The sequence below is a fragment of the Eleginops maclovinus genome, chromosome 1 (genome assembly GCF_036324505.1).
Source record: "Eleginops maclovinus isolate JMC-PN-2008 ecotype Puerto Natales chromosome 1, JC_Emac_rtc_rv5, whole genome shotgun sequence".
Lineage (NCBI taxonomy): Eukaryota > Metazoa > Chordata > Actinopteri > Perciformes > Eleginopidae > Eleginops > Eleginops maclovinus.
The window spans coordinates 10,007,276-10,024,710 of record NC_086349.1 but is presented as its reverse complement, the minus strand read 5'-3'; the positions used below and the strand labels follow the sequence as shown (position 1 = coordinate 10,024,710).

The 17,435-nt window shown below is 36.5% G+C and overlaps 1 protein-coding gene across 1 annotated transcript; it reads right to left on the bottom strand.

Annotated features, from left to right (window-relative positions):
- Nucleotides 1-219: 219 nt before the first annotated feature.
- On the bottom strand, nucleotides 220-9,235 carry dalrd3 (DALR anticodon binding domain containing 3). Its single transcript, XM_063892170.1, is given in 14 exon segments — nucleotides 220-2,246; nucleotides 2,546-2,614; nucleotides 2,735-2,851; nucleotides 2,962-3,020; nucleotides 4,082-4,208; nucleotides 4,421-4,503; nucleotides 4,972-5,030; nucleotides 5,347-5,411; nucleotides 5,498-5,599; nucleotides 5,768-5,826; nucleotides 6,459-6,563; nucleotides 6,566-6,801; nucleotides 7,132-7,439; nucleotides 8,754-9,235. Coding segments are annotated over 14 exon segments (1,743 nt in total). The 5' UTR covers nucleotides 8,988-9,235; the 3' UTR covers nucleotides 220-2,126.
- Nucleotides 9,236-17,435: the final 8,200 nt, after the last annotated feature.

Here is a 17,435-nt window from a genome sequence, read left to right as displayed (position 1 = left end):
GGATAAAAAGAGATAGAAGAAATGGGAGCGAGGGTAGCAAAGAGGAGGGAGACTGGATGAGAAGAAGGTCAAAGATGTTGAGGCCTGAGGGTGAAAACATGGCAGCAAGAGAAAAACATCATTGGCTGACGTAAACATACTGTATCTATTATATGAATATATATATAGTGTGTGTTTTACAGATACAGTGAGACAGTATAAGGTATTAAAAGTCCCTCATTCTGATTATTTCCTTTAATACTGTAGTGATTACAGCTGTGGTCAACAAGCCAGTGACTGTAAATAAATCAGCATATTGAAAGTCCCTTTAGTAAAGAATGTAAAAAACAAAAACTCCAAAGACCATTCAGAGACAAGCAACAATTTCAGAGGTCAAACAACATTTCATGCAGTGAGGAGTAAGGTATTTTAGACTTGTGTATCTTTTGTTCCAACATTAAATATTAATTAAAAAAGAAAACTTACAAAATAATGTGTAGCAGAGCTTTTAAAACAAGTTATGGCACATTTGAACAAACAGTGGATAACAGCAACACATTTCACATTTTCAAGGATCAACTTCTGGTCATTAAGAAAAATGTATAAATAACATTTTTGGCATAAAACTCTCCATATATATAATTTTCATGCCATTTCATGCATTTCCTAACGTTATGGCACGATGCCCTATATGTACGGTCTTTGTCAATAAATTATGAACACCTATTACATCTGGTTGATACTAAACATTTGTGATTTGTCAAGCAGGGAAAAGGGGATAGGAGGGCTTTGAATAATCATATAAACACAGCAAGTAAGACTCATGTGCAGAATATATGTTCCGTTCTATTCTTTTCTAAATGACAATAAATAATCTTGTGTCAATAAATACAAGGTGGATAACATACATGGAAGGGGGCCTTAGGCTTATTAAAAGCAAAACAACTCTTTTCAGGCAGTGAGTAAGACACCCATATGTGTTGGACTGTGATAATATTGAGGAAATTTAGAAAGTTAAACAAGTTGTAAAGTTTAAAGGGGTGTAGCACTCAGTAATGTCATTATTTCCTTGACTTATAATATATTAAAATGCCCTTTCTGACGTTGTAATAACAATTTTATCGTTAACAGTTGGGACATCTTTTATTCTGTATTTCTTTAATAGGATTAATAAAACTGTTTTTCTCAGGAATATAAATTGTAGAGGTGTTTAAAATGTATAATATTGTTAGTGTGTTAGCAACTTACCTTCTTAAAACATTTGACACTGATTACATTTTAAAAAATCTAAAATTAAGGCTATAATTGGAATTTGAAATTAATACAAATGGCAAGTGGTACGTTGTTTTAAATGTATTGTTTCACATTTTGGAAATTCACTTTTCAGCCTTGTTACGGAGGGTTAAAGGATCAGATTGATACAGCGCTCTTATGTACAGTGAATACGGGCGGCTGAAAATCATTTTCACTGTGACAACATGATTGTCGTTTTTGATTTTCTTGTCAAAAATGTACAAAAAACAAATTATAGTTTTATAGGGTTATTTGTTTCTCGACTGGGACCATCAACTTCCTGCAATATACCCAGTCATAAAATCGTCAAACACATATTTTTTACACTCTGATTTTGTACAGATATAAGGTTTAAATTGCGGATAGTTGCCTGTGGACAGAGCCAGGCTTGGTGTGTCCCTCTGCTTTCTGTTCGTATGCCAAGCTAAGCTAACCGGCTGTAGCTTCATAATTACTGTACAGACATTGGGTCTGTGAGTGGTAATAATCTTCCTCTAATTCTCAGTAACAAATAAAGCATGGCCTCAAATGCGAAACTAATACTTCAACATACAAACAGCTCACATTTTCCAGGAAATTCAAGCTGAACAAAGTTGAGAGGTTACAAAGTCACGTCAAATGATTTATGGGTAATGACATTTTAAGACATTTTAATACTCGATTGTAACAGCCACGGACTGAGTTGTAACTTTGCCAAAATAAGGGATTGTCTTAGTTGAATACATTTTCATCGCTAAAGGAAGTGTGTACGTGATGAAGCTACAGTTGCAAAACACATGTGAGTGTGTGTCTAAATGAGCTAGATGCAGAGGTAGGGTCAACAGAGATCCCAGGAAGATTGAATCATGTGCAGGCTATAGTTGCCTGATGGGGGGGAGGTTGAGGGTTTCCAGAGCACTGTGGTAAAGCTCTCTCAGTGCTCTCAACAGATGCAGACGACAAAACATCTGGTTGAAGAGATGAGGCAGAGGCTCCTGAAAAGAGGAACAGAAAGACAAGGGGAAGAGGAAATGTGTTGGTGGGTTAAAGAAAGAGAAAGCAGAAATAAAAACAGGGATTTCAGCACAAAAGCAAAATTAAACGGGATAAAGGAACGAAAAAAATGTTTGAAATTGCTCAACTTGTAGGCTTTTCAGTCACATTATCACTATTAATAAAACGGACAAAAACGCTTTTCGGTTAAAAACGAGTAAATACATTCATAAGTAAACTGTATAAGCATAAGAATTATTTACGAGGGTGTATAAATCATCAAAAGTAAATGTATCCTCACCCCCAGCACATGGACTCTGTTGTAGTACGAGCTGAAGTCTTTACTGAGAGACACAAGAAATTTACAGATCTAAGGAACAGAAACACGAGTTAGAAAATCATAATTATGTTTATTAATAAACATAACAGCAGCCAAGTTTGGTTTAATGCCCATCTTTGCATAGTGATGAATTAATCTCAATCCCCTGACCTGTTCAGTCTTAATGTTGACTCTGGCTCCTCCCCCTTCACAGTCTAACGCTTGTCCTGATTGGTCCAGCAGCTCAGAGAATGTAATTAGGTAATTGAACAGCAGAAGCCACTCGCCCTGTCAGTCAAAACACAGACAGCATGAAAGGATTAACACTGAAATGTGTCTGTGAGGAAAGCAACAACAGTTTAACACCTTTTTAACGTTAAGAAAAAGTAACATGGTACCTCTTCTTTCAGAGAAGAGAAGTCCAGCTTGGAGGCTTCAGGGATTTCTGGGTAGAGACCTGCAGGAAAACAGCCAGGAACACTACATGACAAATACAATATGATACAATTCTTCAACCAACCATTTAAACACATATCACTTTCTTAAAATGAAATAGAAACTTAAACAAACTAAAAACATTGATATTGTTTATTGAGCTGCCTCTCCATCGCACCTGTTTAATTAAGTTGACCCTTAATTTATAGTGTATCATATTACATCATCATTTACCTTTTGAGAATAATTGGAGCCTGCAAAGTTACTTGCCGAGTAGGAAGTGTAACAGTTGCGTCTGAAATGTAGTGGGGTGTAAATATAAAAGGTAGCGTAATACGAAAATATTCAAGTAAAGTACAAAAAACTAAACGGAAAACTTACTACAGTCAATGACTTGGATGTTTTTTTAATCACTGGTCTTCACCGACTTTCACAGAGATGCAATACTAATTTCATGTCATCACTCTTTTTCGGCTCAAATATTTGTAAGACAGTAAATAAAGTATTACATTTTAGGTAATGATTTCAGCCATAGCCACGATTAAACAACAACAGCTTTAGACTGTAGTCTTCACAGACATCTTCTTGTAAGCTAAGAGAAGTATACTATAATTCCTCTAACATTGTAACATCTATAGGAAGTTATGAAATACTAGGATCACTGAGGAAAAGACAGTCAGCCACCACTATCCTGCATTTCATCGTTCACCAACAGGACCAAAGTAGCAGGAAACCTTTCTGTCTCTGTTTATTAACATTGATAATACAGAACTAGCTCAACACATTAATTGTCTGTATTGATTTCTTTAAAATGTGCTCAATAGAACTTGTACATGAGAGCAATTAGTTCAGGCTGTGATTTATCAGAGCATATCGTCACACTCCTGCTAAACTCTTATGACTCTTTGCATTTGCTGTGTCTTCTTTTTTTCAATTGAAATATTGATTTAAATGTTATGAAGTATGTCTTGTCTTTTTAAATTGGGAAAAAAAAGGAATGGTGCCAGGCCGCAGCTGTCTGAGTTATAGGTTTGTCACTTTTTTGACCAGAGCAATGAAACTCTTGCATAACACAGCTCTCACCCTTCTCCACTCCTCTCTCATAGCTGTCGAACAGAGTGTGCATTCTGGCGCAGTTATACATCACAAACACTCCTCCTCTTGGCCCTTTGGTGGACACGCCCCCTTCTCTCTGGACGTCCAGAGTCACCTAAACAGACAGCTGTCATCAGTGACCTCAAGACAAATGCACTTGTAGCACATCACGACCTAAATGTATGGTCTAATGTTAGCACACCCTCATCGGCAGTGGCGCCTAAAATAGAATGATTGCGAGTGAATGCGTGGCATTTTCCTGTAAATATGTGTCCAACATTGAATTACTACATTTTTTACATTCACACAGCTGTGATGATGACTCACAGGACTGGTGTGGACTGTTGACAGCAGCTCAAATCTGACAGTGGCAGAGGTCATGACCCTGATGATGTCATCCCATGTCTGACCTACAAGAGGACAAAGGAAGAGGTTTTTTTTCACTGCAGGATACTTCATATTCAGCATCTGTCAGGTTGGTTAGATAACCAACGGAGCATATGATTTTTATTTATCATTTTATTTTTGATCCTGTCTTCGGTAAAGTTTTTAGAGTTTTTCTATAACACACAAAAGATTCTGATTTCATAGTCTACAAAATGTGGAAAACATTTGAGATTGTAAAACTTTGTTTATTTTATGTTTGAGAGTTATGATAATGATCAGATTATTCAAGTATTTTCCACATAAACAATCAGACACGTCTCTAATTTGTGGACAAGTGTGATTTATCATTTAGCTCATCTTGGTGAGAGTAGACTTGTATAGTTAAGAACATTTTGTGTAAATAAACATTGTGTAATTGACACAAACATTTTTGTGGAAATAAACATTATGTAAAATAAATGTCACATCATGAGATGTACATGAATACGCACCTTCTACTTGATCTCCATACTTCATCTCGGAGGCCTCCTTCATCTGACCTCTTCTCAGCCTGCAGGAGAGGAAACGAAGGTGCCTTATTTACACAGACAGCTGGGCTAAAAATACTATTTGATATCACAGATATTACTTAAAGCCCTATTAACACCCACTTGTGTTATTTTAGTTTAGTTTAATTACAACTGCAACTTCACAGTGTAGGCGAGATCCTAGTGAGAGTGATAATAAACCTGTGTACTGGAGAGCATAACAGGGAGCCAGGAAGTGAAAGGGAGAAAGGACATAGGGAATAAAAAGAACATATAGAGGAAGACAGAAACTTTGAGATTACACAGGAGAGGAGACAAAGAAAGTGAGATGTGACTTACTGCAGATATTGTGCAGCGGTGAGGTTAGAACCAGGAGTCTTCACCGGCCCACACACCAGATGTCTCTGCAGACAAAGAGAGCGGAGCAGGTAAAAATAGGAACACAAGACAATACATGATATTGTGTTTGTATGTGTGTGTGTGTGGTTACCTGTGTGTGTGTCGCTCCACTGGCTCTCCATAGCACTGCTATCTGCTGCTGGCGGAACTCATCCTGACAGGAAGTCACATGTAACGCTGTTGCCATGGCTACCTATGGAAGAAGCATCAAGGGCATATGAATCAATGCTTTGTTTTTCTGTCATTTTTAATGAGAAAAAACGAGTCGGTGTTGGAAAACTGTATAGTGTGTGTGTGTGTGTGTGTGTGTGTGTGTGTGTGTGTGTGTGTGTGTGTGTGTGTGTGTGTGTGTGTGTCTTACTGTGCAGTCGGCAGTGGCTCGGTCCAGTTGCGCCAAGTGGGAAACACTGTCTCTGTGTACTGAAACAGATACACAAACATGTCCTACCAGTTAATATACAGTACAGTACCCTCTATTGGTTTTCCTACTAATCTCTTTTCTATTAAAGGCATTGTAGCAACACCTATGTACTTAAGGATTAGTTCAGCATTTTGGGAATAACTCTTATTAGATAGCAGATTAAAGTGACTTCTATATTTGTTATTTGTTTGTTTTAAATGGTGGAGTTTTTACCTTAAGTAGTGCTTAAGTGTAGTTAAATGTAAAAAGTACACAGCAAAAGAAAAAGTAAAAGCTCTGAAACATGTAAACAATGCATGGTTTAAACTTTTAAGTGAAAATAGCTTTTTCAAATGTCTTATGGAAGGAAGGAAATAGCATGTGACATTTATTTTAGACCATAAGGATACACACATTGCCATTTGGTTATTAAAACCCAAGCGTAAACATCACATATTTTCTTTTACAAGGAATCTCCCATGGGGACCTATTAAGTGTAGAGATGGAGACAAGAACTGAGCTTTGCATAAAGACTTGAAGCAGGGGGGAACAATGAGCCTGGCTTTGCCCTGAGGTAAAAACAAGCACCTCTAAAGCTCATGTATTAATATTTCCTATCTTGCTTGCTAAAAACATATCCTTGAGGCCTCACCTGTGCAGGTACCGATGCTGGGGTCGTATCCCAGCAGCCCCTCCTCCTGAAACACGCGTTTAAGGTTAACCCTGAGGCCTCCCTCATTCTCCCCTTCCTCTGCCTTCCTCCTCCTCCTCCTCCTCCTCCTCCTCCTCCTCCTCCTCCTCCCCCACTGGTTCTCCTGCCTCTTTCTGTTTCCCTCTCTTTGTATGGGGAGTTCTCCAGTGCCTCCTGAATCTTCTCCTCCCGCTCCTCATTGGTCCAGTTGGCTGGAGCTGTCGGCCAATCGATGCCCAGGGCTCTGAGAAAGGTGATGATGTCGCTGTCTTCGGGAAGCGTGGGGCAGTAAGACACTGCCAATCTAAAACAGGTAAGAAGAATGGAAATTATAACAGCGTGGTTTCTTTCTATGGCTGAAATTTATTTAAATTTATGTTTTATAAACAAATTATCCTAAAATTAATTTGACGAACTGAACATTAATAAGTCCGAAAATATTGAAAAAAGCCAAATAACATTTCCCCAATCCCAAGATGATATTCCTTTTTGTTGTTGTTGAAGCAACAAAACACAACGCTTTCTCATTGATAATGTAGAAACACCATGATTTAAAAACCCCTTGGTAGAGTAAAACAATTAATGTTTTAGGCACAAGATAGTTCAGAAATGTGCAATTAACCTGCACACTTACCCTTGTCTTCTCAACAGCGCTCCCATGTGGTCAGCCAGCAGAACAGTCCTCAGCTGGCCCAGAGTAAGTGTGTCAGGAGTGGGTGTGTTGGGTTTAGGGTGCAGTGCATAGCAGTTGAGCACCACACAGCCTTGCCTCTGACCCGAGGGCTTCAGGTACTCTGTGGCTGCATCTGCAAGCACAGCTTTGAAGGCTGCGGCCCGGTCCACCCTCACCCTCAAACCCTCTCCCGTTACTTCCCCACCAGCCACAGGGAGAACCCCACTGCCACGCAGGCAAAGGACCCTGGACATCACTACTGGAGGGACCTGGGAAGATATAGTGAGCAATTAGAGACCTTTGTATGCAGGCATGAATTATAATGTATGTGAGAAGGCGAAAAAACTGAATTGTAGGGAATCGTTTATCACTTTTAGTTAATTAGTCAACACAGGGTAAACAGTACAGTTGGATCTATTGGACAACAGAACAATTCAATTGAAATATTCAAATAAAAATGATTTTTTTAAAAAGAGCACTAGTCTTGTAATGATTGAATTACAATAGATAGCATGACTAATATAAAATATAGCACTATATGCATATATTAAAAAGAGGATTGTGTGTGCATATGCATATAAGCCAACCACTAGAGGTGTTCCGATACAGTGAACTGGCATGCAACTGACATAACAGGATATTGTACTAGTATGTAATTTAAAATGTAGCTTCACAAAGATGTCCTTGCCTAAAAAAAAGTTCCCCTCACATTTCTGTTTATGAATACAGAGATGCATATCAATGTCAGTGAATCATTATCAGATGTTGGCCTCTGCTTAAAATCATTGTACATGATGCTGTTGATGTAGTAGTCATTATATGCAAACATTAGCATCCTTAAACATAAAGATGCCTTTACACGTTCATAGATACATGTGTTAGTATTTATAAAAGGGGACATAATCTTAGTTGTGTCCTTTTTTGAGAAAGACTGACACGAACAAGCTATGGAGGCCTCCGTGTGTTTATGTTGCTACACAGTTAGACTTGCTTCTCTGGCTTGCAGCTCTATGCGTGTTTGACCCATATTGCATCTGCAACTCATGGGTTAACAATTACTGCCGCAGGCTGTTAATGTCCGGTCGATCTTGATGGGGCAAGGTTAACGGCCTGATCAATTCAGCTGTATCAGTACCACTCTATCATTCACTTTAACAATGGGGGATTTGAAGGATTCAAGTCAGTATTCAGTTTTGTTTATTTGGTTGAACTCAGCTGAGCGTTATAAAGCAGATAGTTCCGGTCCCCGGCCCCTATTGGCCGAGTCACGTTCCAAAGGGTGAAAGCGCCTTCCGTCCATTTAAATATTAATGCGCTAAAGAAAAAACACCCGCAGCACAGCAAACATCACGAACTATAATGCTGAGGGGAAGAATACAATGTCAAAGTGTGACAAGTTTTGACTAGCTATGTATGACACCAGCTAGCGTTTCATGAGAGGGGTATGAAGCGGATTTTTAAAACGACTCAACCCCACTGTTTCTAGTGTTAAGAGAAAAGCCTATTAAAACACAACGAATTGTCAAATAAACCCCTTAGAAATAACGGTACTGGCAAAACCAACAGCTATCAGTCAAACCAACCTGCCCGTCCGCATACAGCGTGTTGAGCATCGTGGTCGGCGACAAGAAGTCTCTGTTCCGCAGGTTTTTAGCGCTGCTCTCCTTGAACCATAGCTTCTCTGTCTCAGGGAAGATCCTGTCGCCGTTTCCCCGGATGCCATCGGGGACATTCTCACGTTTCCCCCGCAGTGCTGAGCTCAGCGCCCGGACGGTCGGGGTGATCCGGAGGGGCGAAGACTCCTCGATGTTTTCCATCAGCAACACAAACAGGTGAGCTACCAAGCTTTCAGCACATCCACACCCTGCTCATACCTTCCGTTCCGAACCTGTTTCACTGCTTGCTGCAGGTGCAGGCTTGTACTAGGCTCCAACACTGCTAAACACATGCCAGTCACAGCCCTACGGGTAACCACTGTTCGATGTCAGACATTGGCTGTAAAGAAGGACTGCATTGGATGTTTTTTTATTCTCATGCGGAACTTGTGAAGTGCAATCCGTGTTTCTTACGAGGTGAATTTCCGTGTTGGACCAGTAGAATTTGTTTATTAGCGCCCTCTAGTGTGTGGCACAGTAACTGCAGTCTGAGCTGCATGTGGAAACACTTGTCAGTATTATGTGTAAGAAATATTTCCTGTGCAATCAGGAGCCTACTGAACCTTTCTTTTTTGTTTGAATATAAATGTATGTTGCTCTTCAATTGAACTCATCATGATGATTGATGATGATCAATGTTAAACATCTACACATGCAAAATATTTTTTTTATAAAATATTTATGGGCACACTCTTCATCATCTCGATAGATCACTATTCTAAGGGCGTCGTGATTGGCATTTCCTCTGTTTTAATTCAGGTATTTATCACTAAAAACAACAGGGAATCATTATAATGTGACATGATAACAATTACATATAAAACAATCCTAGCGTTCTGATTATATTAATTATTATATTTAGTTATTCTCAATTTTAGTAAGTATTTTATGTGAATTTAAATACTAGTCTATGCAGGCACTATAACATGTAATACAACTGTATGGTAAACATAATAGAATCAACATACATTTTGTCTCATAATAATTTATACCAATTCTACTTAAGTATGAATTCATGCATTTGTATTTTAAGCTTTTTTTCCCTTTTTGACCATTATGATGAGAACTCATCATAATGGTCAAAAAGAGAAAAGCTGAGAACACAATGATATATATATATATATATATATACACATACATACATATATATATATAAACATATATAGCTCTGATCCGTGCGCGCGCTGATCACGGGCAGGTAAAGGACTGGGCGGTCTACAGCAGACCAAACTGAGGTAGCAGTACACTGAAAAAACTGAAATGTTGATTTTAATTAAATGTATTATGTCAACAGATTTAACAAAACTGTTTAAAGTTAGATGAAAGCTGTAATATGCTGCTGCATCAGCATCTGTGTGGTGTCTTTACTGCAAACACTGTGCTGTGGCTATAACAGACACATCGATACACACCAACATATACAAAACTGCCCTTGGTAGTCAGACAAATCGCCCACACATTTGAGAAATAATCTGAATCCTGTGGCCACAAACAGCCCCAGAATGAGGAAGCATTTGTCAGCATGCCTCTCCCAAGTCATGTGAAAAGGGACATTTTCTACCTATCAGAAATACTGGAAATTGTTACCAGATAATGTAATGATGATAACAGAAAAGTGATGTCTCCTTAGATTGAAGTACAATTACAGTGATTATAATCATTTATAACAAGCAAAACATTATTGTGTATTATCTCGTCAAATCCACTAGATTCAAGAATCATTCATTTTAAAACATAACAGACACAGCAGAAACAGTGTAAAACAACCTTTATTAGTTTTCACACTGCTCCAACAATCACCCTGTCGGAGAGTTTAAAATAAGAGAGACTAAATAAAAAAAGTAACTGATATAAAATACTAAATAAATGGACATGAATAAATAAAATAAAAATCCTCTTTTATTTATTTATACATTTATTTATTTATACTTATGTCATGTTCCGTCCTCCATATTATGTGTACACACCAATGGAACAATGTAGTGAAAGACAGAACTTCTCTGTGGTTCAAGAATGATAATTATTTTGTAGTACAAATCATAAATGCTTGATAATAGGACATTTGAGAAATATAGAATAAATATTTAAGGGTACTATATAGAACACTGTAAAGAAATGTTTCTTTTCAAACTAAGAAAGTGAAATGATATGCAGTTAGCGTTATAGGTGTCATTCTTTGCTGACACGAAATTCCCGGTTGCATTTCCTGTTTTCAGCAATCCGGGAGAAAACGTGTCATTGAGGAAAAACACCTTCAAACTAATTCAGCTTTTACACTCCTATACATCCGAGTCAAATGGGAAAGCATAAAACAGAGACCAAGGTACTCATTTCACTTTTCTTATCTGTTAGAGAGAAACAAAACCAATTCACTTGGAACCAGCTACCTCAGAATGCGTAGTGTAAGCTAAACGGGTTTTAGTGCTATAAAGAGATTGCTTTTTTCCCCTCAGAACAGTAATGTTAAACCGAAATAATATAATGTCATTGTAGATCAGAATAATCTCTATGATCAATGATTTGTAATGAATCTTCTTGTTGAAGGAGAAGTACTCTAACTCCACCTGTGTGCTCAGGACGTCCTGTGCATCATGGGATGGAAACGGAGCCTATAACCAGCTGGAGCTCAGAATCACAGCTGCATTATGGGTTCCGTTACAATCCCACCCACAAAAAACCAGCTCCAGGCCCGGGCTCAAGTCTAACCAGGTTAACACAGCTAAAAAAAAAGGAACAGAAGGTTATTAACTGGGGAAAGGGTGAAGCCCACAAAACCCAACCTAAGCCATTTATTATAACATCAATCACTTAGACATTGTTATTTTGAAATATGGGACCCTTTTTAAATCCAATTTATGCATGCAACATTTAAACAACTTAATTTAAGCGTATTAGCTAAGAACGTTATATACCTAATGCATGTTTGTTTTTTTAAGTTTAATACAAAAAATACTTTTTAGCTCCTCCACTTTTCCCCCTCAGGAATTGAGCTATAGGACTATCTCAAATCATGTGATATTGGTTTAACATAAAGCAACACCAGCATTAAAGATCATCCGTCAACTCAGCTGTAAGTGGTTGAAAAGTCACCCTTTTATGTTGAGTCAAACCATAAATCAGTGTAAGCAGACTTAGTTTTTACAAAGGCAAGCACCAGAAATGCTTATGATCAAACAGAAATCAAAGTATTGAAGCCTTCGTATTGAAGGGTCATGAGACAATTTGATTATTTCTCCATTTGTTCAAATCCAAGCACACTTGTACATCATAATTAATGTTTTAAGACTCTTTGACGTGGTGGATTGACTGTAAACCAACTGACCTTGATTTATTTTTTGTTTTCAACTTTGAAAGGTTTTTATGTGTTTGCTGGTCAGACAATATTTTAAAATGTGTATCTTGGCAAAAGATAAGAGATAAGACTGTCCATTGAATAAGGAATCACATACAGTATCACACAGGAAGCTCTTTGTGTTTTTTAAACGGTGCACCGTCTTGAAAAACCTGTTGTGCAACGTAAAAGAAACAGAAATCAAGCAGTAAGGGACACGAGAAGTCAGTAAGGACAACAAGGAAGACGGATTGAATGATAAAACATAGGGAAGTGCTGAAGAGGGGGAAAAAAGGAAGACGTTTACATCACATGACTCTACCTGTGTGTTAAAAATAGCTTTTAGACGCTGATTTAGCAGCATTCATCTCTCATGTTCTCAAAGGTTTCAAAAAGCCTGAAAATGGGAACTTAATCTGGACAGAAAAGAGGCAGTTAGTGAAAACAGAGAGGACTTATATGAACTTTCACTTTGTCACATTTACTTCTACCCTTGATAAGAGAGCTTTTCCCAATAATGAAGAGACAGATGGAACAATAGGCAGTTAAACAAGCCGTACAACGAGATTGTATGAGCAAAATGTAAGTACAAGTTAAACAAGTCAAAGCAGAACAAAGGGCGAGGTGAAGTGAGGACTCTGTTAAAGTCAATAGTGAAAGTAAAGTAAAAAAAAAGAGTGACACCAGTTTGAATCAAACATTCACATGATCATAAATCTGAATAATAGTTACTAAGAGTTCTTCAGCTCACCAACATCTCAGGGAAGCAGTGTCCTCCTCTGTTGTCCCGTCTGCCAGCAACTCAGGGAATTCAAACTTCCTCTTTAAATACTCACACAGGGCCTTATTTCACTTTCACTTCTCCTGGTCTGACAGAACTCCTCCTTTCCTTCCTTCGTCCACTCCCTCCCTTCTCCCTGCCGGACAGACTGCACTACTACTGTCTTCATGTTTGTTTGTTTGTTTGTCTTCATAACGTTTCCTAATTTCAAATACACCCCAGGTCAACTTAAATACTTACTTTTCTAAGGTGGTTTATATCTTTACAATTTTAAAATGATCATTAATTCTGTGTTTTTACAATAAATAAATGTGAAAACATTTGTTCTGATTGTTCTGAAAGTCTTTATATCTTGTACGGACATAGCCTACTCTGGGAAAGTTTCTAACTGAACATTTTAAGCTTTCGATCACATAAAAAAATCACTTTTCCAATGGTCAAAGTCTTCAAAAAAGTGTAGGAAAAACAATATTAATAAATGTCTTCTATATTACATTTTCTTGACTTTGCATATGTTTGCATATTTGATATCAGAATCGGTTTTATAACCAATAAGGTTTCCACATACGAGGAATTTGCTTTGGTATATGTTGTGCATACAAAGACACAAAGAAGAATACGTAGCAAAATGAAATAAAACAGGTATTTAAAATATATATATTTTAAGACTATTATTAAAAAATTAACTATCTACACAAAATATAACTATGGGATAAAGTCATACTATAATAAAATAGGAGAAATACTTAAAGTAGAGAGCTGTGCTGATTCAAAAGAGGGAGTGTGGAATGATCTTATGAGTTCATGGATATCAAAAACTTGATTGTGCTCCTTGTAGTTCCTGAAAGAGACATATTTTTTCATCATACTTCATGAGACTGCTTTCTTCCCTCATATGTAATCAAATGTATAGGAAACAGTAGTTCCATGTACCTTGATACTTAATGTTGTATAAAAAAATTAAACTATAGAATATTTACTTTGTAGAATGTAGGTTGGCAGAAATAGCAAATGCTGTATACATTTATATAAAAATGTACAAGTTGCTGCAGTAAAAGCTTTATAAACAACAATAAATTGCTGCTGGAGATCAACCAAAATACACAACAACCATGGCCTTTAGTTTCAAATATATGACATATAATATATAAATATATATATATATATATATAATATATATATATATATATATATATATATATATATATAATATATATATATATATATATATATATATATATATATATATATATATATATATATATATATATAACAATGAATTACACAGATTCAAAAAGAAAGGCACAGAAGGAGAATCTGTTATAATCTACATGCTCTTCAGCACATTTCAGGGTACTCCTCTCCCTCTTAAAGACCATAAGCAGAATGTTTATACTTTGATCAATGTTTTCGTTTATGCTTGTGCAACAATTTGGAGAAAAGATCCCCAATATTAGTAATCTTGTTAGTAGAGATGTATCATTATAGAGTGGGTTTGTAGGGGGGCTTATTGAGTATAAAATAAAAAAGTGTTACAATGGACTGGACAAAAGGATGTTAGCAATTGAGAAAAACAAGACAGCAAAGTGGAGTAAGCAGTAGAGGATAAAGTATGATTTCTTTCTGAAATGAAATGTTGTGGATAATAAGTATATAGGGAGTAGCAGCAGAGGTTTAGCTTTAACTTGAGGATTTGCATGTCAAAAGTTGTCAGTGAAAGTATACATGGTTCAATTTGGTTTAAAAGTATGATCTTTTAGACATGTAGGTACCATGGTTTCAACAGCATTGTATGCATTAACAATTATGTTGCTTATAATTAAAATGAAGTTATTTAAATGCCATTATGTTTCATGTTTTAGACATCTCAAAAGACTCTGAGGTTTTAGTACTGCATGAACCATTGCTTGTTGTCCTGTGTGAAACCCTGATCCTTCAGGTGGGATAACTGACCTGACTGTTTCCTTGTGTGTTCATTAGTCTTCGACATGATGGATGAGGCGAGACAGGTGTGAGCAGCGGAGTGTGACCGCAGGAGTCCCATCCGCCCTTCTGGGTGTCAGCCTGGAAAGTCCGGTGGATTCGGCAAAGAGCCTGATCTTCCCCAGAGACCTCCTGTAGCGGGCAGCTGAGGAGGGTGGTTCTCTGATAGAGGTAAGCAGGGCAACACTCCCACGCTTTGTCCTTGAATGTCCTTCAGTAACCAACAGTTTAGCAGAAATGCATGTGTGATCTGATTGGACGGACTGCTGGTCGTCTCCAAAGTGAATGTTAAAATGAATGCCACGTTGCAGAGTTCTAGTTATGGTAAAAGTTTATCTTCTCGGGAACTCACTTCACAGTTTCAAAAAGTATTAACAATCACTAGCATGTCATACCGTTTTTGATTCTCAACACAAATTCCTAGTAGTTATTTTTTCCTTAAACAAGTCAGATAAGTAATTTTGGTTACAAATCCGAGTCAGTGTACAGTCGGCCAGCTAAACATGTGAATATGTGTCTGCAGTCAAGCATTTATTTTCAGTATTTTGGGTAGTATTTACTTGGGTCAGAAAATTGAGCAGTCAGTTTTTGCCGGCATTTTTCAAGTGTCTCCATAAATAATTTCCCTATATTTGAAATGGTGGACAGTAGCTAAGTACATTGAGTCATTTATACTATACTATAAAGAAATCCTAATTGAAGATGGAATACTGTAATGGGGCTGTTTTGTGGCATACTAAAATATGACATTTTTCATTACTTTTTCTGGCAAACAGTACAAAGACTCTTTTTCATACCATGCTAGGACTTTGGTTGACATACAATAGTATGAGATAACTTTTTGGTTCATTCTATACTACCATCCTTACTACACTTTGACAATTTTGAGGACATACAACACTATTACTTATTTACAGCATTCTTTAGTGTGACTTTTTTGGCCCACTGTACTAAATAACGTATAGGATAATGTTCTTTTTAAAGTACTCTATGATGCCGTTCCTTTTAATTACCAAATGAAATTCTATATTATTGTTTAAATACAGGCATAATGTTTTGCGATTAGCTGTTTAAAACTCTAATATGACATTGTTTGTCATTTTAAATACTTACTTTTTACAACATACACTGCTATTATTTTTTTCAAAGCAATATAATATTACGTATGTTGGAATAGGAGAATTATTTTTTTCCAGCATACTTTGGTATTTTGTTTATGCTATTACTTTTAAAATAACTTATTTCGACAGAAACGTCATAGTATAGAATGTCGCAGAAAAATTGTAGTGGATATTGTCAAAGATTTCTGAAAAAAACTGAGTTGTAAAATTTAGGAAAGGAACATAGTACGTCAAATAAAGTTATAGTATAATATGCCAAAAATCAAAAGGAAAAACTATATGATAGAATTCTGAAAATATCCAGAAAACGACATAGAAAAGTATGTCTTCAAAATAACAGAAAACTACATATTACAGAATGTCAAAGAAAGTAAGAGTAAAATGTCAGAAATCAGAAAAAACGACATTTAACTCAAATAAACATAGTATAGTAATAAGTTGAAAAGAGTATATGTAGCAAATATAACAGAAACAACATAGTATACCATGTCCCACATTCCTGAAAGAGCCATAGTATAGTATATAAAAAGCACGGCATAGTAAGCAGCATATCTATTAGAATTGTAGGTTGAAAATATCACCAAAAACATCACATTGTAGTATGTTGAAAAATGCAGAGAAAACAACAAAGTATAGTACGTCGAAAATGTGATGAAAAAGATATATTTCAAATAATTAGAAAAAAACGACATTAAAAAATAAGCCACGACTTGTCATGTCTTGCCATGCCTCAAAATGATAGATTTTGGCTTACCATTTGAATGCTGACATAAGTGTGGCATCGTTTGTGGGAGTTGTGTGGCAAAATATATTTTGTTTAATAAAGTTAGACTTTGACTTATTTTTATTGAACTACACTACATTTTTTTGTGAAGTTCCTATATTATGATATTTGTATTATATTGTTAAGGTTTACATTGAGGTGAATTACATATTAGGAGTTTTTAAATCACATTTTAATGTGTATTTGTTATTTTTAGTCACCACTGCAACATTTCTATTTCTGTTATGTTACACAACATTGAATATAAAGCATGTCCTTATACATTTTGGTTTGGCCCTGTAGCAAGTGCTTTGACTTCTTTAGGTATTCCTTTAAAAAATAATAAAGAAACTGGTGTCTAAATGGATGGTAGCCACATCTTGTTGCAAACTACAAGTTAAATGACAAGATCCTTGATGAGACAAACACAAACTAAATGTTTAAAGGGGTAAGCTTTGTAAAGGTAAAAATAAATTGGTTAGTAATGCTTACTCATGACAGGCGGCAGCATGTCTTCTCAGGATACGCTTCTCTGCAGATGAGAAATGGTCTCTGCATTGTATCATCAACTCTGTATAGAATATACAAAGTACTAGATAAACCCAGATCTTCTAAACAAATGACCAAAGTC